Genomic DNA, 26,836 nt, shown 5'->3' with positions numbered 1-26,836 from the left:
TGCAAAAGCAAGACATGAAACAGTATCCTTTTTCTGTGGCCTGGCATCCTACAAGTTTTGAAGAAATTTGCAATTCAGCTTGAATGTATGAAATAGGTAATTTCTATTAAATAATAATAATAAAAAGAAAGATCAGGTAAAGTTCCTGATCAGACAGCATTTCTCTCCTGACACACATATGACTCCCTCTGGAAACCCCCTGAAGACCAGCTTGCCCTCTGGGTAATAAGTGACACATAATAAACTTCTCAATCGAGAGAGTTATCTTCATGTAACTTATTTCCTTCATTTCTTGGAATAAACCTTACCTCCCGTCCCTCCCCAAACTCCTAAACATGTCAAAATGTGCTAGCATAGTTAGGTTACTACTTTACAGTGTGCTCAGATACAGAAGTTTTGAATTACTCTGTAAGCATTTTACACACGCTGTGGAACTGTCATGTGATACGCAACATGTTTCAAACTTCTATTGAAACAAATTAAAAGAGCATGGCTATACTGCTGGCAGCTCTTTCGACTTTAACCCAGACTCCTTGCATTGCTGTCCATAAGAAGTGCTCAACAGTTAAAACTGGGGTTTTGAAAAACACTAATTAATCCATTGCCGAGGAGGTATGATGTAAAACCCCCATCATTGCCTTATGATGACTTCAGATTCCAGCCTTACTCTCTGCTCCCGGAGCCAGCAGAGCTGAAAAGACCCAAAAAAGCCGCGGTTACAGACCCACTGGATGAATTTCATGGCTGACCTCACTTGGGCACCGTGGTTATCGTAGGGACGAGTTGGACAACATACCTTGCACAACAGTTTGCTAACTCGACCTCCGCGGGGTTTCAGCTTGTCGCTATTGACGCTGCTGAAGACCAGCTCCTGGCAGCCTCCAACCCTTCCCAGCTATACCCTTGGAGCAAGCCTTCACCCAAGTAACTTTAGCAAGGGTTTTGTGGATAATCAAAGAGTGGCAGAGGTTACCAACCCTCCAGCTTTCGGCGTGACATAGGAACCAGCGGGGAGAATACTGGTGCCCTGGAAAGTCCGTAAACTTGGCGCCAAAAGGCGCCAAGTCCATAAACATCACATTGGTGAGAAATTACGTTTCGGGTATGAGTCAAAGGTTGAAAAATGTCTTGCCATCTCAAGTATCAGACCTCAAAACGGTATGAACTTTTATTCTGAAACCAGGCAGAGAGTATGTCAACACACTACCACCCAATCCACCTACAAGAGACTTCTTTCTAATGAAAGCAGTTATGTGTCATTTCACAGTATTTTTTTTTCCTTGTATTTACAGAAGGATTACTGCCTATTCCTCTTTGATAAAACTGATAAATTAAGACAGGAATCAATTCTTAACATTTAACCTGACAGGTTTCTAGAAAAACTCACTAAAGCTTTTCTTTTTTTTGGAGACTCAACAATAAATTCACCCTTTGTACTGACACAATAAAACCAGCTAATACTGTAACAAAGCAAGATGCCCCAAGACGATTATTTTTCCACGACACATTTATCTTAAAACACCTGTTAAGTGTCTATACACTAACTAAAGCGCCACCTCAATTTCTCAGAAACTAGTAATAAAACTTGTGTTAGGAGACACAGCAGTCCTGAAATTTGAGAATCCACTAATTATATTTCAGAACCAAACCACTGCTATTTCACAGGAAAACTCTCTTGTCTGTAAACATGACAATTACCCTTTGTGCAATTCAATACCTGGTTTCTACTCACACACACACCCCCCCTTGACAGGAGATGTGACATACAGTGAGAAACACCTGATTAAAATTCAGAGTGGCAAGACCAGCGGTCCTTTAGGAACACCATACCCGAGCCTCAGAGCCATTCAGATAAGTATCAGAAGTACCACTTTCAGATTCTACATCAGTAATGTCAAAGCATAAAGGGAAGTGATGCTTTCGATAGCATTTCGATAGCATTCGATAGCAGTTAATTTTGCTCCAAGTTTAAAATAACCTGAACAGCTTCCGTCTCATATATCAAATGCTGTAAATATTCATTAACAATTAGTTTGCTTATAAGACATAATAGTACTTCATTTTTTAAATTAAAGTTGTGCAAATCTTCTCTACCAGCCTTAACAATGCTTAAACCCTCACCACAGTATTCAGAATTGCTCGTACCAGATTAAAAGAAGAATTTTCCATAGGCAAACATTAAAAAAAAAAAAAAAAAAAAAAAAAAAAAAAAAGAGGACTGTGAAACAGCTTAGGGGGAGAAGGGGAGGGAAAAAACGAAACCACAAAACTCACTAACTCACTTGACTGTAACTCGATTGGACAAATCCTGAAGATCTCCTGGGTGAAAAAGCTGAGCTTCTTTCAGTCCAATATTTTCGCACGCTTTCAGAAAAACATTTATATTATCCTGCGAAGAGAAGTAGAAAGCAGTTGCTTAGTTAAAAGCACAAAGCAGGTTTTGCAAGATGATTAGTGTGAGCCTCTAAATGTCAAAGTCCAGCTCACGGAAATAATACTGAAAAAGCAATCTTCTGGATCATAAACGCAGATCGTTTCTCCTGCACGCTGGCAGGCTGGTTTGCGATCTCAGTGACTGAGGGTACGTTAAAGATTACCTGGCATGAGGCAGTGGCGAGCCAGTAGGCAGCAATCTCCACTTTGATGTCAGCTCTGCTCAGCAAACAAACGCCCTCTTCCCAGCTTTGCACGACAAGCCTCACCTCTTGCCTTTAAAAATAACTCCAGCTACTGACATTCACCACCCAGAAACTCTTGGCAGGGGAGGAAGAAGAGGAGGGACGCACTGTTTCTATGCTCACAGACCGATGAGGGAATACTGCACCTGGAGTCTGGGTTTGGTTGCTGAGCAAAGCTCCAGAGAGACAGAAACCAAATCGTATTCAGCTCTGCTGCTTCCTTACTTGGGGGGGTTCTCTCTCCTTTGCGTTCCTCCCCTTCCTCTCCACCCCCCCAGCTCACACCAACGTATAACAAAATATAGGTGCGGTGTATTACAGCACCCACTCGCTGCACCTGCTGCAGATCAACTGAATAGCAAGAGCAAGGTTAAAAAAAAAAAAATCCAACGATATAGAGAGAGATTATACAACTTGTGATCTCCTTCCACTTCATAAACAATAGGCAATAGGCAAGAAATTCCTTCTCGTTAAGGCGGAATGCTATCAACAACAAAAGAATGTGCCCTCTTGCGCACTTGCTCCCTTCGGCTGGAAGCCACAGGAAAAGGTACACAAAGTTACTTAATTCATAAGCTACGCACAGCCCTGTCATTTGAAGGGTTTGTAAGTCAAGGTACTGGCATCAGAGTTTCACAGTACAGAAAAGCGCCGCTTCAGCAATTTAATACACTTTAAACTTTTTTTTTTTTAACATGTACTCACTGGATGTAACAATTATTCCATCATTTAAAATTTGATTTTTTAAAAAATCAAATTAAATTTTAAATTTTTTTTTAAAAAACAGCAGCTGCTTCTAATATAGACTTTAAAAAGTAAAACAAATACTTTAAAAAAACTAAAGCAAACCCAAGAATCCCCACAACCTTCTGTTTTGAAGGTCCCTAGGACTCTAGTATTTCTTATCAGTCTGTAAACATGGCTTCATTCAAGGAAAATATTTGAACAAGGTATTCCCCGGGCAGGCTGCGGGCTCCGCATTACCACATCCGAAAGATCGCAAGTGTCTCACACTGTGAAGGTTATGCCCCAAAGCCTAACGGGGGCTGTTCTGGTGGGGCAGGGAGACAACGTGACAATGCTGATGGGGGACGTGACCTGGTGGTGGATGAGCAGAGGGGGCTGGGAAGGACAGAGGACAGGCAACCTTGCCTCTGCCTCGGTACCAGCTCCCGCAGCACCCAAGGGGCTGCCTGCACAAGCGGCCAAGGCAGAGCTTCGTGCTGGGGATGCAACCTCAGGAGGGGCATTCACTTTTCCTTTCCACGCAATGCCCCTACAGGGAAAGCTGGCTAAATACAGCATTTTTATTCAATTAATAATTGAGTGCCACATTAGCACCAAAACCCCAAGGACTTGAAAACGGCATCGTTTCTTCTGCATGCAAGAGACCACAGGTTAAGGTCCCATTGCGAGGAGAGGAACTACTTGTTAAACACCACACATGCAACAATCAGGTCGGCATTCAGGGGTCTGGGGAGTCCAAGAAACAGGCAGGTAAGTCAAAGGAAGAAAGCAAAAGAGCAGAAGAAACAAGTAGTTGCAAGTTAACGAACAGAACTGACACCAGCAGCAAGGCAACATGCCCTGATTGGTCTGACCAGGCACCAAAACTGAGAGTAAACTCCCAAACCTATAGATTACGTCAACTGCACTGCAGAGAATGAGCACATTGTGCAGGTAAACAAGGAAGAAGACTCGGAGATTTAGAGAAATGGATGCTGCCTACACGCCAAGTGCAACAAAAACAAAGCGGAGGAGTTGCTCATCCGTGGCTGCTCGGCTGCACAACCGCCAAACTGTTGGAGTACGAGAGAATTAGCTTTGAAGGTGTCGCAGCAATTAAACCTATCAAACATCAACCTTCTGATAAATAACACTTACAGCCCCTGAGAACATCATCACTGACATGAGTCAAGACCTTCAGAAACAGGTCAGAGGCAGGGGGAGATAACACGGGAGGCAGAACACGGCTAGTCACACCACTCGCTGGCGTGCGGGATAAAACATGGTTCAAAATCTGCCTCCCCCCAGCTCCCAAGCCGGCAGTTTGATCACACCAGCCACCAAACAGGTCACTGCCCCAACACCAGCTCTTCTCCCGTCAGGGCCTGGAATTTACCCCCAGAGCATCAAGAGAGGTTACCCAAAAGGCTATTGCTCAGGTTTGGATATTGACACAAAAAGGTATAATTTCAACAAATCAGCACTTCTAAATACTGTCCTTGCCAAGTTATTCTTGACCATTCCTAATCATCATAGTAAATCACTGAAGCTACAGGTCTCAAAATAGCTAGCAGCCATTTTAAACTCTACAAGAATAATGAACCTGAAAAATAATTTTAAATAGCACCAGAGAAATAAGGAGAAAAAAAAAAAATGACAAGCTATCAACCTTGCAATTAGATTTATCATTAGAAATGTGAACAGGAACATTGTTTGGTGATTAATGTGCTCAAATATAGAAGCCATCATGCTATTCCTTTTACCAGTATAGCTGTACTTTAATAAGACTAATGGTCGTTACCACTTCAGCTCCAAAGGGTATACTGCAATCTGAATCTCATCGTACTCCACAAAAAGGATTCTTTTTAAACATTCAGAACTCAAAAGCCTGGAGAAGAACACCAGACCTATTTCCTGGTGACCAGAAGTCACCCAAGCAGTGTGGTTGAGAAAAAAAGGCATGAAACCATGCCTGTTTCCACAACCCACCTCTACCACCGAGGTCTTCCCAATCTCTGTAAACGAGGGCAGGCCATTTAAATTTAAGAAAGATTCAAATTAGCAGAGTTGCAGAGGAAAAGGAGCATGATGATGAGAAGACTAGAGACCTATATGATGAGAACAGGAAACGTTGGTTCCGTTACGCCAATAAAACGGAGCATGAGAGGCAATACTGCTGCCATCTACCAGCACAAGGGGAGCAACACCAGAAGGGGAGAGAAGAGCTGCCCAGTCCAAAAGCAAGGATATACGGTCAGACAGATCAAGTACGTTTATGCAGTAAACATAAGGTTTATGACCATTAAAAAAGAAAACTTCTGAACTGACTAATGGGGACAACAGGGACAAAAATCAACCAGATGATTTTAACACAGAGCTCGATCAATGCATTTTGGTGAGCATCTGAAGTTGGAATTAGGATCATACAATTACAGGTTTTAAATTGCACCAAAAATAAAGCCTGAAGTCTTAACCACAAAATTCAAGTCCAATTCATTTTTGGTATGTTACTACTACTTCTGAGTGTTTGGGGGGTTGGGGGGGGGGGGGGGTTGGAAGGAGACCGGAGCAGGCTGGTTTTTTTCCCCAGACAGTGTGCATGATGAAACAGCAGAGCATTTCAGATGCTCCCAGCACAACTTGAGTTTCCCACAAGCCGTATAGACTTACATTAAACGGACAGCGCAGAATGCTGACTAGGTAGAGCTATTACCGTTCAGCATTGCATTTTTGCCTCAAACTTCAAAGTAAACCGCACCCAAAAACTCTGCAAAGTCGTAGCAAGGGAGAGACGGAGCCAGCAGTGGGAAGCAGGTCATCTTCGAGCAGGCATTTAAATACCGCCGTTCAGAGGAACGGCAAACGATACCGCATGCTTTCAGGCATGCACCTGCCTTTCTGGTCCCCACAGGGCATCGCTAGCCACAAAACCTTCCCTCTGCCTGTTGCTAAAGCATCCCCCTCTAACCAACATCGAGGAGGAGACAAGATGCCATGCCCATATTGAAAGCGAGACTGTGGTCCATGCCCTCCCTTCAACATCCTAGCAGAGCAGGGTCGCTCTTTCTCACTCCTGCAACCTCATGGACATGAGGAGAGGAAAGAGCTGAGTCTTCCCTGTCCTTCCTCACCCTCAGCGCTGCTTCTGCTCCCAGGCAAGGGGCAGGGGGCTGCGCCAGAGCTCTGCACCTCCAGCAGGTCAGTGGGGTGGGAAGAGCAGGGCTGCCACTGCAGGGCTCATTCCCATCGCTACCCTCCAGACCACAAAGAAGAAAGAAGCTAGTCACTGTATGGGAAAACATGAGAACATGGACATCTTCCTTTCAAAAATAATTAAAACAAGTTATTTAAAAAAAGTCGGAGGATCAAAACTGGCAGCGGTGCTGTGCTTGCACCTGTAATCAGCTCCTAACGTATGTCACCATGGCAAGAACTTGAGACAAAGATGATGTAGCACTATGAAAAGGAAGACAACCATATAACACTGGTGAGGTGGCGGTGGGGGGGAAGTACATAGATCCCTCAACACCTAAAAAAAACAGGGAAAAAACAAAGAGCACTTCTAAAATGGAAAAAAACCATAGCATGAGCAACAGGGAAATACGGGAAAAGGCAAAAAGTAGAGATGCAGAAAGGATTAAGAAAGAGTTGACCTTAAGTAGAAAGAAAAGAAAAAAAAAAAAAGAACCCAACCTGACAAGGGACATAACAGTGCATAAAATACAAAAAGAATTTTAAAAATCTCTACAGTATAAGAGCATGAAGTGAAATGTAATAAAGAAGAGAGGTCTCCATATAAGAATGTGTAAATACCATCTTATTTTGACTACCTATGTGCAACGCAACATCACACTAAATTCGGCTTGTATATTTGAGCTGCAATTTAATTAAAAAAATAAAACCATCATTATCTTGACTATCTGGGTGGGGCAAGGAATATTAATTTAAACAAGTGTGTAAATACATTTGCTTCTTCAGGTTGCAGTCGTGCTGTGTGGTAAGCCTGTCTTCTCCCTAGTTAACTGTTTCTCTGAAGCCCTACGCATGCACCAAACACAGCAAGATCTCGTAGGCATACAAGTTACGGCACATCTTTCAATTCACTTGGCATCTGGGAGAAAAACAATTTAATTAATATGGTGTTTTCCTGTTTTTCCTGGCTGCGTTGGCCAATAGATGAAGACAGTCCTCCAGGTTGTCTCCTACTCTTAAGCAAAGCCCTTACTTCTATCTACTGTTATTCGAGCTCTGTTTTGGGTTTTTTTTTGTTGTGGATTTTAGGGGTTTTTTGTTTTACAGAGTATGAAGGGGAAGCATGGGAACAGAATTTCATAATGGCACCCTATGCTCACAGGACCATGAAGCACATTTGCATGGAAATATTACAGCATCATCCAGACCGTGACTTGGTGCCAGAAGTTGTTTTCAATTTCTAGGCTCCCAAAAAAAAGAAAAAAAAAAAAACACTCAGTACCTACAGTGCCTAGCAACAAAAACTTTTGACATTTTAGGAAGAGAGACTGAGGCATTTTTTTTGGCTACAGAATTCTGAAAATCATTTGAATAGATCATCTTTAAGAGGCATATTTCTTAGCACTACATTTATGAATACATTTGGAGTCATCTTGAAAGCTTACACTGTGTCCCCTTCAGCTGTGCATTCACAACAAACCCTCCTTAATGGCACCCGCATTCCCTTAAGTAAGGGCCTATTTCCATTACAAAAAGAGGTACCTTTTAAAAGTAGAAAATGTTTTTCATAGACACAGCATTATACTGACCACTAGAGCTGGCTCAAATCAGTTTAATACAGAATTTAGAGCTGCATTTCGCAGCAGCATCACTGCATGGCTCCGCGTTGTTTATATTCGGAGGTGGGGTAAGGGAAGAAACCTACAGCAGGAGCTCGTTGAACAAGTCGGGTAACTTGCTCTTCCTCGGAGGTACGTTTCGGTTATTAGCGCTGGCTGCGGGTGGGGGCAGAAGGGGTGAGGGGGGAGAGCAGGGAACAGGGCTGACCCAGCCTTCTGGTCTGACCACAGGCCTGGGAGCCAGGAACTCCCAATTACCACCTTGGCCTTGCACGTCGGGATGCTCAGTGCCCGTCACCCACTTGTCCTGCCTGTAGACTGCGATCCCAGCTCCTACAGCTCTTCCTATTTTTCTGAAGGCTGCTAACGGGTCTGACCTTGAACCGAAAGGAGGAGGAGTAGGTGGAATAGCTAAACTACTTTTTTCCTCCCTTTTGGGGCCCAAAACTAAAAATAATAATTAGAACAATCATCCTGCAGGCATAATTTGACTTAGAGTGACCTCAAGGCTTCTGTTCAGTAAATATCCCACCTATAACAGCATGCATGGAAGACTGTATCGGCCAAAGATCAGAAACGGTGCTAATTGCTTTGCCACCCCACTCCGTGTGCCCTTCGTTGTTTTTCCACATTGTGTAAAGTAATAAATTACTGTGATCCTTGACACAAGGGTTCCTGCCCTAGCTCTACGCACAATTACAGACACCGACTCTTCAACGACTCACTTCCAGCCTTCCTCTCAAAACGCAGGTGCTCCTGCTGCCAGAATGCAGGAATGAAGCTTTCTCCATAAACTCTCCCGTTACCTTGGTGCTCCCAGTATCAATAACTGTAAATCATAGCCAGGAAGAGGAACATTCCTCTTCACCGATGCAATTCACAGGTCTCACCAGAGTTCAACCATTACAGAAACCACATTCTGAAGCAGCCTTAGATAAAGAAGCATTTTGGTTTTGGACAAGAAGGCCTATCCGCCCCCCAAACCCCAACTCCATCTGCGATGACAGCAGCTGGTCACGAACTCTGTAAGACCAAGGTGTGTGTTGAAGGATCTTCCCCAGAGTTTGCTCCTCAGCTCCTGGCACTGCCCACCGCCGTGTGTAACGGCCAGCAGACCTCTCTGCCTGGCTCATCTCATTGCCCGCAACCTCTTGCACCACTGAGCTCCACAGTTTCTTCCCAACAGGAGTAATGGGATTAAGGAAAACCCACAACAGAAATTAATGGGTTTTTTTTGAAGCAGGGCTTCCAAGTTGACAGCTTTCAAGGTGCTTGACGCAGGAAGGCACCAACTGTCCCCAGTGACTCAAAATCCCTCCCAGGCCCACGTCTCTTACCGTGCCACAGGGTAACCTTCGCTATGACATTACAGCCGTGTATTACAGCAACAACATGTACTAAAGGAACCGTTTATTGATAAGGGAGAGTGAATATCAGGTTGTAAACCACAGGTGTGTTTCTGGGATGTCACTGCTACCAAATAAGGCCAGCTGGAGAGGAGAAGGGCAAAAGTACAGCACATGGGCAGCCCGGGCAGACGTGCCTTGTTAATCGAGAGAGCTCTCTGCACTTCACAGCTTCATCCCATTTTGGACAAGACAAAGGGAATTTAGCTTGCCCACTCGCAGGCATTCTTACTGTAAAGAAAGTATAGGCTCTGTAAGCCAGCATGGAATAACCATCCCAGGCTATTTCTGTGTTTAGACAAGCCTTAACTTTCCCACCAGTTACTTGCATTCCAACCAAAGTGAAGAGGGGAGGGGAAAATAGAAAAAAAAAAAAAAAAAAAAAATCAAGTGATGTGCTTTTCACCCCAAACAGTTTATACAAAACAGACTTTACAAGCAAAGTGTGTAAAATACTCCAGTGCCAAGTCACTCCACTACACAGAACTGGAATGACAGTAATCCACTTAAAGGTGAAACTCCCCTGAAGCCTAATGAGTAATAAAAGAAGTAAAGACCTCTTGTTCTTGAAACACTGAAAGTTTTGGCAGAGCTTGCTTTTTTTCCTCCCTTTTTTTTTATTTGTATACACAAGTTTTTCTGTTTTGCTCACACAGGTTAACAATCTGATATAGATGAAGTTCAGCCCCTCTGTACACAGGGCTTGAAACACAGCAAGGTGCCTCAGATCTTCAATTCATGTAGTCCCTGATTTTTAGACTATGATTTAGCTCTTCATTCTTCTTAAAGGAGAATTTGGAAGTTCCCTCTGACTTTGCCTCCTTCAGCAGCCAGAGATCTTTTGTTTCTCAAGAGGAGTAGCATCCTACTACCCTGTTTAACCCTTTCTGCCCTGCGTGGGCTCATCCCACGGTGTACAGAAGCTCTCCCTGCACACCCGGATCAACGACTGGGTTCAGAGACAATCTGCCTTAGCGCCAGGCTTCCTCCTGTCTCCCTCCATCCTCACGCCCCACAGAAAGCAAGCCCGGTCACCACAGCTGCAGCATCTCCGCACCCTGCATTTGGCAGCCTTTGGTGTTGGCATCGTATTTAATAGATCTTTTACATACATCACTGGAGGAGGGTGATTCAGCATGGGCACACGGGCGTGGAGGTGTTCAGACAGGCGTTAAAAGATGTGGTATGAGGATTTTGTACCAAACAGAAGAGTGAGTAGCATAGCTGTACGGCTCCAGCACTGATACCGCAGAAAAAGTTATCACCACTGCAATTAAAATCTCCTTTCTTTGGAAATTGCCATGAATTTTAAGCACCGCACATCAATAAATATTTGACAAGCCAGAGGGAAAAGCACTGTAGCATCCAGCTTATAAAAATTTAACACAGATAAACACTGACTGCTGCAAGAAATCTCAAAACCGCGCTTCCTTGGCAAAGGCAGGAGAAATCATATTATAAATGTCACAAGTATGATTTAAGGTGTGTACCTTTTCTACGTGGTTGAGTTTTTTTCCAGTTAGGAAGGAATGTTTCTTTACAAACACAGAGTCATCAGTTATTTAAGGAAATAAAAACAGCATACAAATGACAGAGCATATCACAGACTACAGCTGATTGAGTTGATAAATGGAAATTTTTTGCAGTTTGTTTGGCAACTGTATTTATGTATTTTGTTAAGCGCTGGCAAGTTGAGGCAAAAAGGGTCATACTTTTTCAGAGCTTTGGTGTAGAGCAGGAAGAGGGATGAAAAATTTCCCCATTAGAAAGTTCTTGCTGCCAATCATATTACTTTACAGTTAGTTTACAAGAATTTTTCAATTAATTAATTAGCATTTTGACATCTCATCCCAGTAACACATTGGAAGCATCAGTTTGGAAGACATAATCTCATTTAAAGCATCCCCAAAATACTACTTTCGATTCATGGAGATCAACCAACAGGCACAGCACTTACTGTCTCCTGACTAGATACCAGGGCGAGCAGTTGAACCATCATTTCTGGGAGTCTGCACCCATATAATTTCTCCCCACTTATGTCTCCTACATACATTTCACTTCATCATCACCCACCCAAAACCTGTCAAGTTCAATCCAGTGGCTGGGTTTCATTCTGCCTGATCGAAGTCTTGAGCAGCTACTAAAAATGTCACAAAGAGTTCGCATCAACCTCCCCTTTCCCCACACCCTACATTTCAAAGTGTTTAGGCAGCAACAGAAAACAATTAAAGGAAATTCAGAGCTAAGGCTGAAACGTACCATATGTTTTCAAGCAGAAGGGCACAAAACATCAGCAAACCACTGCCGAGATTACATACTCCCACTATCAGGCAGTGAAAGACTACAGAACAATGTCATCTCTAACTATTAATAACCATACTTCCTTTCTAGCACACAACCCTCTTTTCTTAATTGTCTAGCAGAGGTATTTCCATACCAGCCACATTCCTCTTTCCCCTAAGACAGCAGAAAGAGTACCAGAAGTGATTTATAGTTTCACATACATTCCTATCAGGTCTTGCATCACTCCTGCCATTTGTTAATTTATAGTTTCAGGTTCTCAGAACTCAGGTCAGGCTTTATTTTTTTTTTTTCCCCTTTTTGGTTTGCAGTATAGTCTATGAGAAAATTGGACTGAGAGTCAAAAATTTACCCCTACCCTACTCTGACTTACTGATTGACCTCAGGAAAGCCACTAAAGCTCCCTCTGCCCACACTCTGGCATCTTCAGGTGTAGAACTGAAACCATGGTGAAGACCTCTTTGCGAAGTACTCCGAGATCTAACATTTTAAAAACTCTTTATATAAGAGGTAAGACTTTTCTTAAATTCTTAAACACAATGATCAGGTTTCTAAAATGCTTCATAAATTTACAAAGACCAAAAAATAAAGCAATAACTTTCTATTTTTTAAGTTTTTTTTTTTAATTGGGATTTTCATCCCCCAGTTTGTGTGCCCATCATTCTCCCGAATTTGAAGCAACATCTGCTGAGGAGTTTGAAGTAATGGCAACTGAGACTTCTGAATTTTACAAAAACAAAAGTGCTAATTTCCAATTGCATTTTTTGTAGCACTGACAAAATCTCACTAAAATTCATTAAGTAAGAAATTCAACTCATTGTTTGATGGTTACGTTTGAAATATCATGCTGTGTCACTTCCCAGGTGAAAAGATATTTTCTCAGACTAATATAAATTCTTTTATGTCCAGGAAACTTGTTTGAGCACTTCAGCTAGACCACTGATCAAAGAAAAAAGTTTCCCCTCCCATGTAATTGTACTTGTCAGAACAAAACTAGATACTTAAGGTGTATCCTAGTCACCTTTTTGGTAACAGTCAGGTAGAAGTCCTCATCTGGTTTAAGCACTTTAAAAATCTGAAGATGTTACTGCACTTACTTAAAACAATGCAGTAAACATACCACTACCCATTAAAATGCTTTTCGCTATTTAATGAGACTATATCATTTGCCAGAGCAGACTGGATTCAAGCTAAGCATAACAACAGGCTGAAATATCTAGAGGAAAAAAAAAAAAGGGCAAAAAGCATGGAGAACATAGTGCCTCAGATTGCTTGTTTGGTTTGGGGGGTTTCTTTGTTTGTTTGTTTTGGTGTGCGTTTTTGTTTTAATATGATTTTAATATGTTAAAATATGATTACTTAAAGTTACGCTGTCCTTCCTGGCAATTACCATTTCTTTATTGAAAAATCTCTTGCTTCCCACAGGAAAAAAGAAAATAACACTAATTGGAAGTTTCATTACCTGCAGCATAAAAAGGATATTGAACAAAGAGAGGCAGATAACTATGACTATGAAGAGGAACCTGACCTCATTTCTGCCATCTGAAATGTTCCTGAGCCTGCATTAAATGTATAGGCTGCCTTATAAAGGAGAGCACATGTTGGATGAAGGGCACGAGTTCTGTCAGACCGTATCTGCTTTCACTTTCTCTCCCTTCCTCTTCAGTTTTAGAAATGTATAGAAGTTAAGAATAAAAGTCACAAGAAACACTAATTGCTCTTGAAAAACAAAAGTCTCCACTCATGCAAGCACAGGTTATGCCAAGTAACTAGAAGTTTCTTAAAATACTTGTCTTCTAAATCCCCAATAACTTGCTGGGCATATTAATCTGGAAAACGGGTGATGATGCCTCTTTAACTTTGTTTACACGTTGAAATGATCAACTTTTCAGAAAAAGACGTGTATCGTCTTGTGCCTTGCCTTATGAAAAGCAATACTAATCAGCTTCCAGGCGAAAGACATCGAACAAGACTTGTGTAACTTCACTCTTCGCCGCAGTGCTGCGTACACACTCACCCTGTACCTCTGAATTTACAGTCCAAAGAGAAATCAAAATCCCAAGACCCTGATCAGCCATGAGGGAGAGGGAGAGCGATGGAGGCAAGGCTCCAGGCAGAGCCCACAGCCACCATGTTAGCCGTGATATGTTCTGGTCCTCCTCAAAAAGGTGACGTAAACCTTCAGAAGAAAAAAGCAACACTCCACATCACTCAGTATTACTCCCTCACCACTGCAAAAAGAAATGTGAGGCAAGCAAACAGAGCACGTCAAATGGTTATCAGCTTATTAGTCAGCTCTCTACCAAAATTTATGAGGCTATTTCTTATGAGCTTTTTTGGACACTGTTAGCTGCTGCACAACCAGCAAGCCCATCCGGGTTTGAGCCTTTATTTTTTGGTGTTTGGTAGCAAAGCAAAGAAAACAACAGTAGCTTTACGTAACTTAGTTCATGTATTTGTGTATTTGCCCTTCCTCATTTGCTATGAAGAATAGAAAGGAGGAGACGTTCCCTTATAGTCATCTTCTCATACCAGACAAGCTACTATTAATATTACTAATGTAGCCCATACCGGTCAAATTCACAGAGCAGGAGTTTAATATTTAAAAATTCAAATTATTTAAAAAAAAAAAATACAAAATGCAAGAAGAAAGCAAGCATGGACCAATAGAAAGGCTATACTAAACACAAAGAGGTGAACAGCAGGAGAAAATAAATAGTGAGGATTTTCAGCATGAAAGAATGAACTTCAGAAGTAGAGCTGCTCTTAAAAAAAAAGGTTCCTTTTTAAATTAAAATAAAACCTCTCATATTAATATTACCATCAGATATTTAAATTTAATTGGCAAACATAACTAATTTGATTCTAAGTAATCTAGAGAAGGAAGTTTGTAGCCAAGTCTAAATAAAACATACAAATAAAATAATTTTCACTTTGCAAGTGTGGATTTTACCTGAAAAATTGTTTTAAAAGTGTCCTATAATAAAGTCAAAATGTCATCTGCATGTCATTCCCCTGCAACACACACACAAAACAAAAAAACAACGTCAAGAAAACTTTCCCACAGAAAAGGAAATTCTGGCCAGCTCTACTTGATGACAAGAGATAAGGAAGTACCAGGGCGGTTCCACGGTTTGCAAAGTGTTAGGCACAAAGGCTCAGAAAAATATTTTTTAATGGCAGCATTTTTATCTTCTCCACCCCTGTCTGTATCTCCCCTTTCATTTTGGTATAGCTTTCTTTCATATTTCTCCCTTCTTACCTTTATTATTCCCTACTTTCCTGGTGTAGGAGGTACATGCCGATGATCTCCGTAACAAAGTGGCTCTCCCCCACTGTTTGAGGTGGTTGTCTTGGTGCAAGTGGAATTAATACCTTCTGATACATTAAATAAGTAAATTATAGAATGTAGTGGTGTTATATTAGATTGCATTAAAGAGCGGGAATGACGTTTGAGTAGCACTTGTCAGAAGGGCACGTTGGGCCTTGGTGAACCAGGAAAGTAAGTGTTTGAAAAATCCTGCCTGGAAAACTATCAAGACACTCTTCACCCTAAAGGAAACCTAATTCCCCACTAGAACAAAAAAATCCCACTCTACAGTATTTCAGATGCACATGTTCAAACCTGGGACTGCCTAGAGATGCACGGTTTTATTCTCTTGTGTGACAGGGAAACAAAAGTTCACCAGAAGACCCTCTGCCAAAGCTGAAGGACTGCATGAAGATGACATTTGGTGCTAATGTTCATCCAGCACTCACACTGAGAGAGTCAGAGTTAGCGACATCTCTACTCGTTTGAAATGAAGGACCAACTTTAAAAAAAAAAAAGCACTAATAGCATTTCATTTACAATTCTAAAACCCCAATAGCTGTCTTCTCTGCCCTGTGGTTTGACCACAGCCCTCACACCTCCGATGTGATGAAACACTTCCCAACCACAGAGCAAAGCATTGCATTTCCATCTTACTCACAGGCACTGCAAGGAAAGATAGATGGTCTTGAACAACCAAATGGGTACGTTGCAAGGCAAGGTTCCCATTAGCTACCACTCTCCAAAGGAGACAGACCCTAACTCTGAATTTGCTTCACCACCTGGTCTCAGCTGGAAACTTACTTTAACTAAAATTTTGCCTTACTACAGAGCATAGTTATTTATCCTGAGCAATGAGCAATTTATTATTCTGACAGATATGTTGAGCTTGCATATAGCATACAAAACTCATTCATCTTCCCACTGTCTCATGATGTCTTATGACTGCCATCCTGGTTCACGATTCTCTCCGTGTTCAGCCAACTGAGTTGGAAACGTGAGGTTTCTGGGGAACAACGGCGCTGCAGCCAGAGATGCACCTCAAAATGCTCCGCAGAGCCTTGTTAGAAAATATGTTGTCAGACCACAAAGTCCTCCCCCTTGTGTGATTATATCCAAACCATCTCACATGCTGGGATTCAAGCTGAAAAGCCCGTATTTATTAAGAAACAGGTTTTCTTTGGGTTTGCTTTTGCTAAGCATCCATTTTATTGCCCCCACCCCCAAGAACTCTAAGCAAAATCATTTTGCAGGATCTGAACCCAGCACGATTTATCAATTTGAGTAGTTTCCTTTAAATCCCATCTCTGTTTCACATCAGTATGGACCAGAAAAAGTGTATTTTTAAGGCAGACTGCACTTTCACTACCGTGCATAATGAAACCCCAGCTTCCACAATCCTCTGACCTTTCGGTTACCCTTACCATGTCCCCCAGAAATGCCAGAGGGCTTCAGGAACTGCTACTCTGTGCCGGTTTGCTTGCCTGCTCTGCTGTACCAGGGAAAATATATTTGCTGCTCTTTATACAAACTGTGTATTTTAGACAGTTTGAAAGATAAGCAGAAATTAACTTTTCATTTTCCAGAAACTGTTTTAGTGCAAAGGTTTTAAACAAAGGGCATTTTAAAAAATGGACAAAATTAAAGCAAACAAACAACAGCCACGTCCCAGCTAACTCCCTTTGGGAAACCTATGGGAACGTCACCATCCCCAAAACCTGACGTGTGCTGTTAAAAGTCAGCCTGCAGCATCTTTCTGTGACCACTGCTGGAGTTAGTCCTTTGCACCCTGCAGATGGCACACCTCATTCCTCAGGAAGCCACTTCAAGAGCTGCATGGACGCTTCTTTGGTCATTCATCTTTGACCACCACTTCCCTGCAACAGCTCTGGTACTTGCCTTACCCCCAGTAAAGCAGTTCAGTTTTCCAAACTGGAACATAAATGAATAAACAAACATGGCTATGACGATGGCTAGATCTCACCCAAACCATGGGAGGCATGTGCCTCAGAAGAGAAATGGAGCAGCGGGGCTGCAGCACAAGCTGCCAGATGGAGATCAAGTTATGGCCGGGTCCAACTCTCCCTCCCAAAGAGTTTTAACAAACTCTTCCATGCAAGCTGCAGCCCAGCCTTCCTGCACCATGCCAAACTAGGGGTAAGTTTAATCAGTAATTTTTAAGTTTGCCTGGTACCAATTCAGCATTTTTTGTTAACTGGATGCCAAGTTTCATTTCAGTCTTTCATCGTCAAAACACATATATTTATTTATCCATTCCATCGTGATTGTACCTGAACCACTGCGATCCACACCCAAAATTGCTAGACAGCACTGTAATCAAACTAAAGGTGAAAGCTATGGCTTATTTTCAGTTATCTAAAATTTGGTTGGAATTTAGGCAATCCTGCCTAAAATAAAGGCCCTATTAGATTTTATGAGAATTAAGGTGTAACAAAAGCAAATATGACATAACAAATTAATAATGCTTTTACTCCATTAGAAAAAAGCACCTCAGTTCCCTAACTCAATACAAAAAAGCACAGCACACAATATTCCACATAAAACCTTTTCCATAGGTTAACACAAAACATCAGCTCTCTCAATGACTATCTTCAAGTGGTGTTTTAACAGAAATACCACTGGATGATCTTGGTTTATGAGAATAATTCACCTTTCCTCCCCTTTCCTTTATTTTTGAAGACTTGTAGGAACTAGAAACAACTTGAAGGAACAATAATATACTACAAGTAAGACAAACTACACACCTAATGAATACTCTGAATTTTTGCATCTGGAAAACAAACAAAAAAACACATGTAAAAATGAGAGTTCTTACAGTTATGATTTAAGACTACACTTAAGTCACCACAAAAATGAAATCTAGCCTACGGTTTTCTGGTTTGGATCAACTGGCTACTTCAGAGGCCATTTAGGCAATTAAACTGCTGATAGAATAACTGTGCTGTTGTCCTCAGAATGATTTTGGTTTCATTTGAATTCTTTTTTGGATCCCTCACAGGAAAAGAATGTGCAGCACTCGTTATCCGCAAGCCTAATACCCTGAGCTTTTCTGGGACAAAGGCAACTAATACTTTTCTACATTCATTTGATGTGGAAATGCACGTTCTCAGCTTGTGCAATATATGGCAAGTTAACCCAATCTCATGACCTCTGGCCAAGTTAACTACACTTCTGTCTCTAACGAGATACACAGTTGACCAGCAAAAGCAGATGTTTTATTGGCTCATCCCATTAAAACGTAAAAATACAAGTATCTAGGGATGTTTTCCATTCTACTCCTATTAAGAAATCAGGTAACTTCCCCTAATGTTGAGACTGCATGTTTACCATAAAGTGGGATCTTCCACTTGTTACAAGAATCATGCATACGCCCCTATTCTCCTTGGGTCTTTTAAGATAAGACCAATAGTTCTGGTGACAGGACTAAGTGGCCTAGTGACATGAATAGCTATCAAGGCTTTCGTAGGAAAAAATTATGAAGAAAAAAAAATTATTTGACTGTTTACCCACAAAAGGGTTTCTGATACTAAATGGCTACAAAATTTATCCTACAGTCTCCGAGCAGCAAATTTGCCAGACAGCATCCATGAAATCTTTCAAATTTCCTGTGAAAATGATTACATGTATCTCCTCCCTTTCCTCCCAACGTGATTTACAGCCAAAACTTTGGCAAATCCCTCAGCAGAAGCCTGAAGAGATATCTTTGCATCATCAGAGTTATTTTAATGCAACCTAAGCTTTGCTGTGGGCAGGGAGAAGCAGATTCTAAAAACACTCGGGTTACAGAGAACATTTCCAAGTCTGCTCCTTCCCTAATAGAGGGACAGCTGAAATGGCTTGTGAATATAAAATAGGATAGTGGCCTTTAAATAAAGACAAGTAACACTATATAGGTTTGTGCACAGGAGCTGTCAGTGCTTGATCTATCTGGGGATGATGAAGCTTCGTGCAGTGACAAGCTGATTAAAGTTACAGATCCAAATCACAGAAGAGGTAAACTTTGTGGTCTAAGACTAGGTATAAATGGTACTATTTTAAACAAAAATGGAAATGGAACCAAAATCTTGAAAACTTTATAAGTTTCTGTAGCAAGACCGTGTAAGAACAATAGGCAAGAGAGCGCTCATTAAAAACAAACAGAACTTGGCGTCATAGCCCCAATATTAGATTTGATGTCATTACTTACCAAGCCAGCTATTGGAGTTGACAGACGATTGATCTTCTTAATGATGCCAGGTTTGATCTTGTTAATCAAACTAAAAAGAAGTCATATGATTTTCTGTTACATAATCAACTTTATTTAAGCATGAGCATCAATGATTAAGAAATACTTTGCATGTAGTCCTAACTTATATGACTTGAACCAAGTAAATTTGAACCTATTAATGCCCCCTAAATTTTTTTTTTTAAATCAGTTTTCCAAGAAGTAACAAGCAACAACAGACTGTAGAAGCAAAAATAGGACAAGTCACACACACACACAAAAAGAGATCTCTGAGAATGGCAAAGTCAGAAAGAAGAAAAGAAAATGCCTGGGTAGGCGTAGGCAGAAGTGGATCTACTACATGGGTGGTGATGTTAATCAGACTCAAATTTCCCATTTAAAGATTTTCTTCACATAAAAGTTCTGATGCAGAAGATGTCAAAAATACATCAGAATATTAATTTTCAGAGTTCAGTGTGAAAGCACTGATATTGCTGGAAGTGTAAGGAATCAACTCAGTTTTCACAATGCTATCAAGCCCAATATGATGTGTGTAACAATCATTTTTGGTACATATAATTTACACACGCAGGTCATTTTCAGACTCAGCCAGAAGAGACTGCACCTCATATCACTCTTACTTTATATAAAATTCATAATTAACCTGAGAAGATAGGACAGACTAACACATCACTGTTGAATACACAAGCCCACATGCACACCTTGTCCTGCAGTGAGGATGAGGAACAGAGTTCCTTGCACCTTCATACCCAGGTTTTCAGTCACGGAGGTAGGGAAATACTGTGGTTCACTGAATTACATGCTAGACCACAGGATCAACAGAGAATGGGGACCTCAGGGCACCCTGCAGACTTCACCTTTGAGGATTTCAGACTTGCTCCCTCTTCTTGTTGCTGCCTGCCTGGCCAGTGTCTTTACCGCAAAAAGCATCAATATGGTTTTGTGATCTACCCATGCCAATGCAGAGTCAGGACCTAGAGTTTAAAACTCCATGTGGGAAAAGGCATTTTTTGCTCAAGCAGCAAATTTATTTGGAAAAGAAACAAAAAGAACAAACAGAGTTTACCTATACGCACTGGAATGGAGCATAGATTTCTAAGTGCCTGCAGAAGAAATAATGGCTGCAGGTCCTGAGATTTTTCAACTGCATTAAGTTATTTAGTAAACAAAATACAACTGATGACTTTTCAAAAAAAAAAAGTTGACCCCTAATTTATTTATTTATTTATTTAATTTTCCAAATTTTTATTTGCTTTGTTGTACTTCAGAACATGAAGTAACATGTGATTGGGAAAACTTCAGTGACTTCCTTCCTCTAATGTATACACAGGAGATATGGTATAATGTAAAGGCTTTATTTTGTCAACTACTGATCAGCCAGTCAAGATGCACACTTGGTCATTAAGTGGGCCAAACAAACCAGCTGGACTGCTATAGGAATACAGGGTGCAAGTACAGGTCTTATCTGTTATAGTTTAAGTCAAATATACCATCTCCAGAAATAATATATCTGTGGACATTAAACCAGCCATGGCATAGGTGAACCAAGGAAATGGGTAATGTCATGTCTAGTTTCTCTCCATTTAAGATCTTGCAGTCTATTGACTTTGGTGAAAACCGGACATCTGAAAACCTTTCCCCATTTTGCTCTTTTCTGTTTCCACAGAATTTCTAAGAAAATCACTCCTCCTTGTACTTCAAGTATGTCAAATGTAAAATTATGACACAGGAGGACAGCTATATGATTTAGTGCAATATAACGAGGCATCTTTTCCTTTAAAGAAAGTTGCGTGCCTCCTAAGGCAAGCTGCTCAGCTGAAGAAATTACAGGATGATTTTCCTTGCATATGGCTATTAACTACAGATAAATTTAACTGATTTGCATTTGGCAGATGGAGGCTCATATTCTTTTGACAAATAAGCATCAACAATGAAGATATCAGAGGATAAGAATATATCAGCTCACTGCCAATTCTTAAAGATGCTATTTAAGAGTTACAGCTGAATACAATACACACATCCCACTAAATACATACCTGAAGAAATACCTTCTTAAAATTATAAACTATTTTTATTACCACATTCAGTCCAGTTAACACTTGATTACGTAAATTATGAAAATACAGTGTCCATCTCTACAACACCATTCAGTCTTCAAAATAAATCAACTCCTGCATATCACAAAGATAACTGCAAAGCAACTAGCAAGACAGTCTGATGGGCAAAGGGCCCAAAGGAAAAAATAAAGGCAAGGACAGAAAACCCATTAATATTCACAGAAAGGAAAATGCAGGAATGCTGCCTTTTCACATTTACTGTGGTTATTTTTGATTTACAGTAAAAAAATTCAGAGAACTGTACCTTTATAAGTATTTTCTGAAAGTTAGCTTGGCTGAACTGATTTAAGAGTGGCTCTGAGATTTGAGATTTTTTTTTTTTTAATGTCGCAGGTAGTCCTCTAATAAGATTTCTCTTTTACTTGCATTCAAATGACATTTACACCTGCCATTCCTTAAAATACTGAGGGATTAGCACCGCTTCCAGTCCTGGAAACCTGTTCCAGTAAGTACAAAACCAATTACGGATAAGTGGAAGAGGCCTGACGAGTGGACATTTTACACCTCTGACTCAGTCTAGCAACAAAACCAGACAAGTCCAATTATTGCCAAGCCTATAATATATAAGCACAAGGAAGCTTTTTAGAGAAAGCACTCCAGAAAAAGCTGAGGTCAGAGTTTGTTGTTGAAAGCAATAACAAAGTCAGTCCAGAAAGTACTGAAACCTGGACTGCATGCACACATACATGGCAACATATTTCTACACTACGCTGAGACCCAATCCATTTACTTCCATCATTTTAAAATGCTTGTTTTAAAAAAAAAAAAAGGTATATTAAGTATGCTAAACACTATCCAATAGATTCTACATTACTGAGATATTTGAATGTAACCATAATTCCCCAGAAGACCAAATAGCCCTTCTCGTTGTTTATTGCTTACTAACACTGCTCTTCAGGACAGAACATGAAATCAAAGGCCCTCCTGTTAGCTTTAATTTACGATTTTGTAAAATTCACTTCAGCAATGAATTACTTCTTAAAAGAAAACTTATCTGGGTGTAAAGTTCTCTGAGTGGAATAGGTAGCTTTCAGGATTTAGAGGACAACCAGCATATGGAGTTTGCAACAATTTCTTACAGGTGGGTGGGGATGGGGGACAAAAACCCAAACGCCAACAACGACAGGGGGTATAGGGGTAACTGAGTGCTTTGATCCCAGCCATGGCCACACCATCTTGCACAGGCTGAAGAGAACCATGAGCGTTATAACCAATAAATCTAATCAGCAAGAAGATCATGCTGATCCTCTGGCCAGTTAACACATGAGAGCGCGCAGAACAACACAGGAAACACAGATCTTGAGAGATGATGTTTGAAAGCTGTTCTACCTTCCCATGACAAACAACACATAAAAAAGGAAAAAATACTATTACAAAATAGTTTTGGCACTTCAAAAAAAAAAATTCAAACAAGAGGCCAGCAAGGAAAAAGGCCAACTGATGTTAACCTGAAGGATTTTTATATAGGTAAGTCAATACTCACTCGCACAACAGGACTCCATTTTCTAGAGCTGCTCGAAAGTCTTTGGTTCCAAAGCTTTTCCCAGTAACTGTCTATAAAAATAAGAATTGAGAGTTAACTGGGCACGCACACAAAATCAGAATGAGCAAGAGTATCTAAGAAGTACTAAAAAAACCACCACACTTTTTGAGTCAACAGTTAGGTCAATATCTATTTTTTCTTATATTAATTTCAAAAGAAATAAGTTTTTAAAAAACAGTTCTTTATGCCTCAAAAGAAATCAGATCCAACATCTTCAAATAGTTTCCTCTAGTGTAAACCAATCTTCAGCTGAATTCTGTGGGAATACTTATTTTCTAAAGCAATACCAGCCACAGTGAAAAGCATAAAATAAATTTCAAACAGAAGCACAAAAGAGAGAAAAAGTCTTTTATCTCCTACTTCATATTACAGAGCGTATACTCATGATATCCGGCACAAAGTATTTTAATAGTTTTTTTTTTTTCCTGCCACTTGCACCTAAGGCAGTGTGACTAAAGAACCACTCCGGCAAGTCTGTATTACCACGTGCACATCAATTCCCATTACTTGGCAAGCAGTAGGACTATACTAATGGGACTACTTTTTATTTTCAGAGTGAAAAGCAGTGAACAAGAACAATGTCTTACAAAGGACTTAAGATACCCAATGCCAAAAGCATTGCCTACAGGTTTTCAGCAAAGTTGTTTTCCACAAAAAAGTTTTGCTCCTGGCATTAACTCCATCTCAAACAAGACCATCAACAAACAAGACCCTCAAATCCCTCCATCTCAAACAAGACCATCAACGCAGCACCCTGCTCAAGTCTAAACTCACTTGGATTCTTCCTACTAGATCCCACATCTGCCCATGTCCCTTGAAGGGACCAAATTTGGCAGATTTCTTCTAAACACCCAGATTAGTAACCCACACGTAAGTCAGAAAAGGAGTCAATATTCCTAAAACAGTCCAAAAGAGGGTTTTATCCCAGTTGGGTATAGAAATCAAACACCAGGATGGGTATTGATTTGAGCTTAGAGGTCACCAGGTTCAGTCACCAGCTAGTTACGAACCTTCCTTTGGGGATCCTGACTGTCCCCAGTATTGCACAGGACTTCAGACACACAATTAAATGTGCTGTGGAACCTGCGTGCATCCAGACCAAAGCTACTGGTTACCACAGTAATTAAGGAAATTAGTAGTGAAACAAATGGCTGTGCTTGGTAGAAGAGCAAAGGAGAGGATGTAGCTCTTTAAGCTATGTTACGTTATCACCCTATTATTTTTGTCCTAAATTGCAAAAGGAACATATACTAATGTCAGAAATGCTAGAATTTAAGCAAGTAGTTTTTACATAAGTTATTTTTTAATTAAAGAGCTGTAACTTCAATCTCCCTATTGAGAACAAATTTAGATGTTACAAAAATCTTCTCTAGGGTTTAAGATTTTTTTCTAGGATTTAACAAATAAGGAGGGAGAAAGAATTATGACAAACCATCTCAAGATAAGAAAAATTTCAACATCCAGGTAAAGAGAAAAAAAACCCAACCCCAAAACTTTTAACAACAACAAAGGATGACAGTGATTCCCCTGGGAGAACTACATTTTATACAATATTCCTTTAACAGTCTGTTCTTACAAAAGAGTAGATGTTGCATCTTAGCAATACCATTTTCAAGAATCATTTCAAAACACAGCATCTGAAAATTACCCTTATCTCAAATAAAATATGGCCTTTTGCTTCAACATTTGTATAGAAAGCTGTTATATTTAGTGATAATAATTTGAGGAAACTAGCCAATGTAATATAACAGCACTGAAAGTTTAAATATAAATATTTGCGTTCCCTAGGTGATAGGGAATATGGGTTATAAATTAAGCTCTTCATTCTGCAAGCTGGAAACTTGAAATTTGCATGTCATACAGCAGAACTGTACTGTACTAGGGGCTGTAGGACGGGGGGGTCTAGCTTTATGGTTACGTTTCAAACTCCAACCAATTCTTAAGAGTCCAACAGTTATTCTCATTCTGGAGCTGTCGTTGACATCTACAGTGACAGATGTAAATGACAGATGTACACAGTCCAAATGTTTGGTTTAATATAGACAGCCTACTGGGAAGTCATGCACGCAATAGGTGGCGAGGTGTTTCCTTCACCTTGAGTTGAGCTCATCCCAAACCTGCCATGTCTTACATACCTGCAAACAACCTTCACACTGAAAATCCTTAAAAAAAAAAAACAAACCTAGAACTGCAGCATGTAGCTAAGGAGATCATGCTTCAAAAATTGTTCTCAAGTCAAGGAGCATGTGTCACTGAAGACACGTTAAACTTCAGCGAGGCCCTCCAGAACACAAGCATGCCACACTGCCGTGCATAATCATGTTTTCATGGCACATCTTGTGGTCTTTTCCACAAAAAAACCCCAACATCTCAGTCTCCAAAATGGCATGTGGAACATTTTTTACTGCCACAAAGCCCTCAGGCACATGACCTCAGGTAACTAGAAGCCATCTTTGAACAACAAGAGAGTCCAACTTGAGTACAAGGTTGTAAATACTACTGTTACTTGCAGACCTCTTAAAATTACATTAGAGGACATTACACTGGAAGCATTTTGACTAAGTTATTTGTACAGCCACTGTGGCAATCAACACTGATTTGATATACAGGATGGAGCTGTCAGACCAATCTTGTGGCCCGCAGATTTTGACGACTACGTGGTTTGTTGACATTAAAATAAAAGCATCGGTACTGCCAAGTTCGGTTTCATTAATACTGACTTTTAAAGGATAACTAATAATTAAGTAATTAAGAGGTATTCTCAAGGAACAATTTAAGACTAGTGGCTTGAAACCGAAACATTTTCCAAGTTGCACAACACCTTGAATTTGTTGATGTCTCGAAAATAAGTACTCCATTTTAAACCAAGCTTTCAGACAGAGACGGAGCACTTTTCTCAGCACAGACTTTCATCTAGCTTATACCCACTGCAAGGCATCAAGCTCAGCTGTGACTATTATAGCCTACATAGGAACTAGGTATCATTAAAAAAAAGGAAAGCCACGGACTGGCTTAGAGTTCCCTGACTTTTAAGAACCCGAGTAAGACAAAGTGAATCCCACCCTGAGATATTACATCTTCAAACAATGTCTACGATTTGTGAGTCACTGTTTATTCATTAAAACTGGTTATACTGGGTGTGGTACTCTTATGTAATAGGCATAATTGATTTTGGACAATTTTTCAACCACTTAGGCCATGTAAGCCACCAAATAAAAAAGGAAATATCTTGCAAAAGCAATTTTTATCCATGTTTGAACAACATCTCTTTTCAAATTATGTCTCTTCTCTACTTCATTCAGCTGAATGTATTCTGCTTCTTTCTCTGCTTTTCTGATAGAAAGAGCAATGACATAATTAAAGGCTGTATCATCAAATCACATTTAATTGCTGCCATAATACAGTTTGATTTTATTTTTGTAAGACAGCGTCCCCCAATACTTTGGTAACTTGCAATTGCCAGGTCCAAGCAATTTACTTCAAACAGGATGCAAATCAAGTCTTTACTTAAATTTAGACATTTTAAAAATGCTTACACACACACATACACGCACAAAGGGCTAGTCTAATTTCAGGTTTGCTGTGATTCCTGTAGGAGGAGGCAAATCGGGAAGAAATGACCGAAGATCAACCATTCTGAAGATGGCATAACATCAAAATCATGATGGACTGAACAAAAGGCACATGGCACAGAAGAA

The 26,836-nt window shown here is 40.4% G+C and overlaps 1 protein-coding gene across 13 annotated transcripts in view; it reads right to left on the bottom strand.

The window, feature by feature from the left end:
* Positions 1-26,836, bottom strand: part of LMO7 (LIM domain 7) — a 136,850-nt gene that overhangs the window by 73,147 nt on the left and 36,867 nt on the right. For 12 of the 13 annotated variants that reach the window (XM_075488261.1, XM_075488298.1, XM_075488271.1 and 9 more), the window contains 3 exons: positions 23,079-23,149; positions 19,440-19,509; positions 2,283-2,389 (listed from right to left, as the gene is read on the bottom strand). In XM_075488261.1, coding sequence (XP_075344376.1) covers positions 2,283-2,389; positions 19,440-19,509; positions 23,079-23,149 — 248 coding nt within the window. Of the gene's footprint in view, positions 1-2,282; positions 2,390-11,880; positions 11,900-19,439; positions 19,510-23,078; positions 23,150-26,836 lie in introns of those variants that run through there. The other variant, XM_075488281.1, reaches the window with a different exon arrangement.

Source organism: Mycteria americana, chromosome 1 (genome assembly GCF_035582795.1).
Source record: "Mycteria americana isolate JAX WOST 10 ecotype Jacksonville Zoo and Gardens chromosome 1, USCA_MyAme_1.0, whole genome shotgun sequence".
In the NCBI taxonomy this organism is placed as follows: Eukaryota; Metazoa; Chordata; class Aves; order Ciconiiformes; family Ciconiidae; genus Mycteria; species Mycteria americana.
This window is presented reverse-complemented; position numbering and strand designations above follow the sequence as displayed.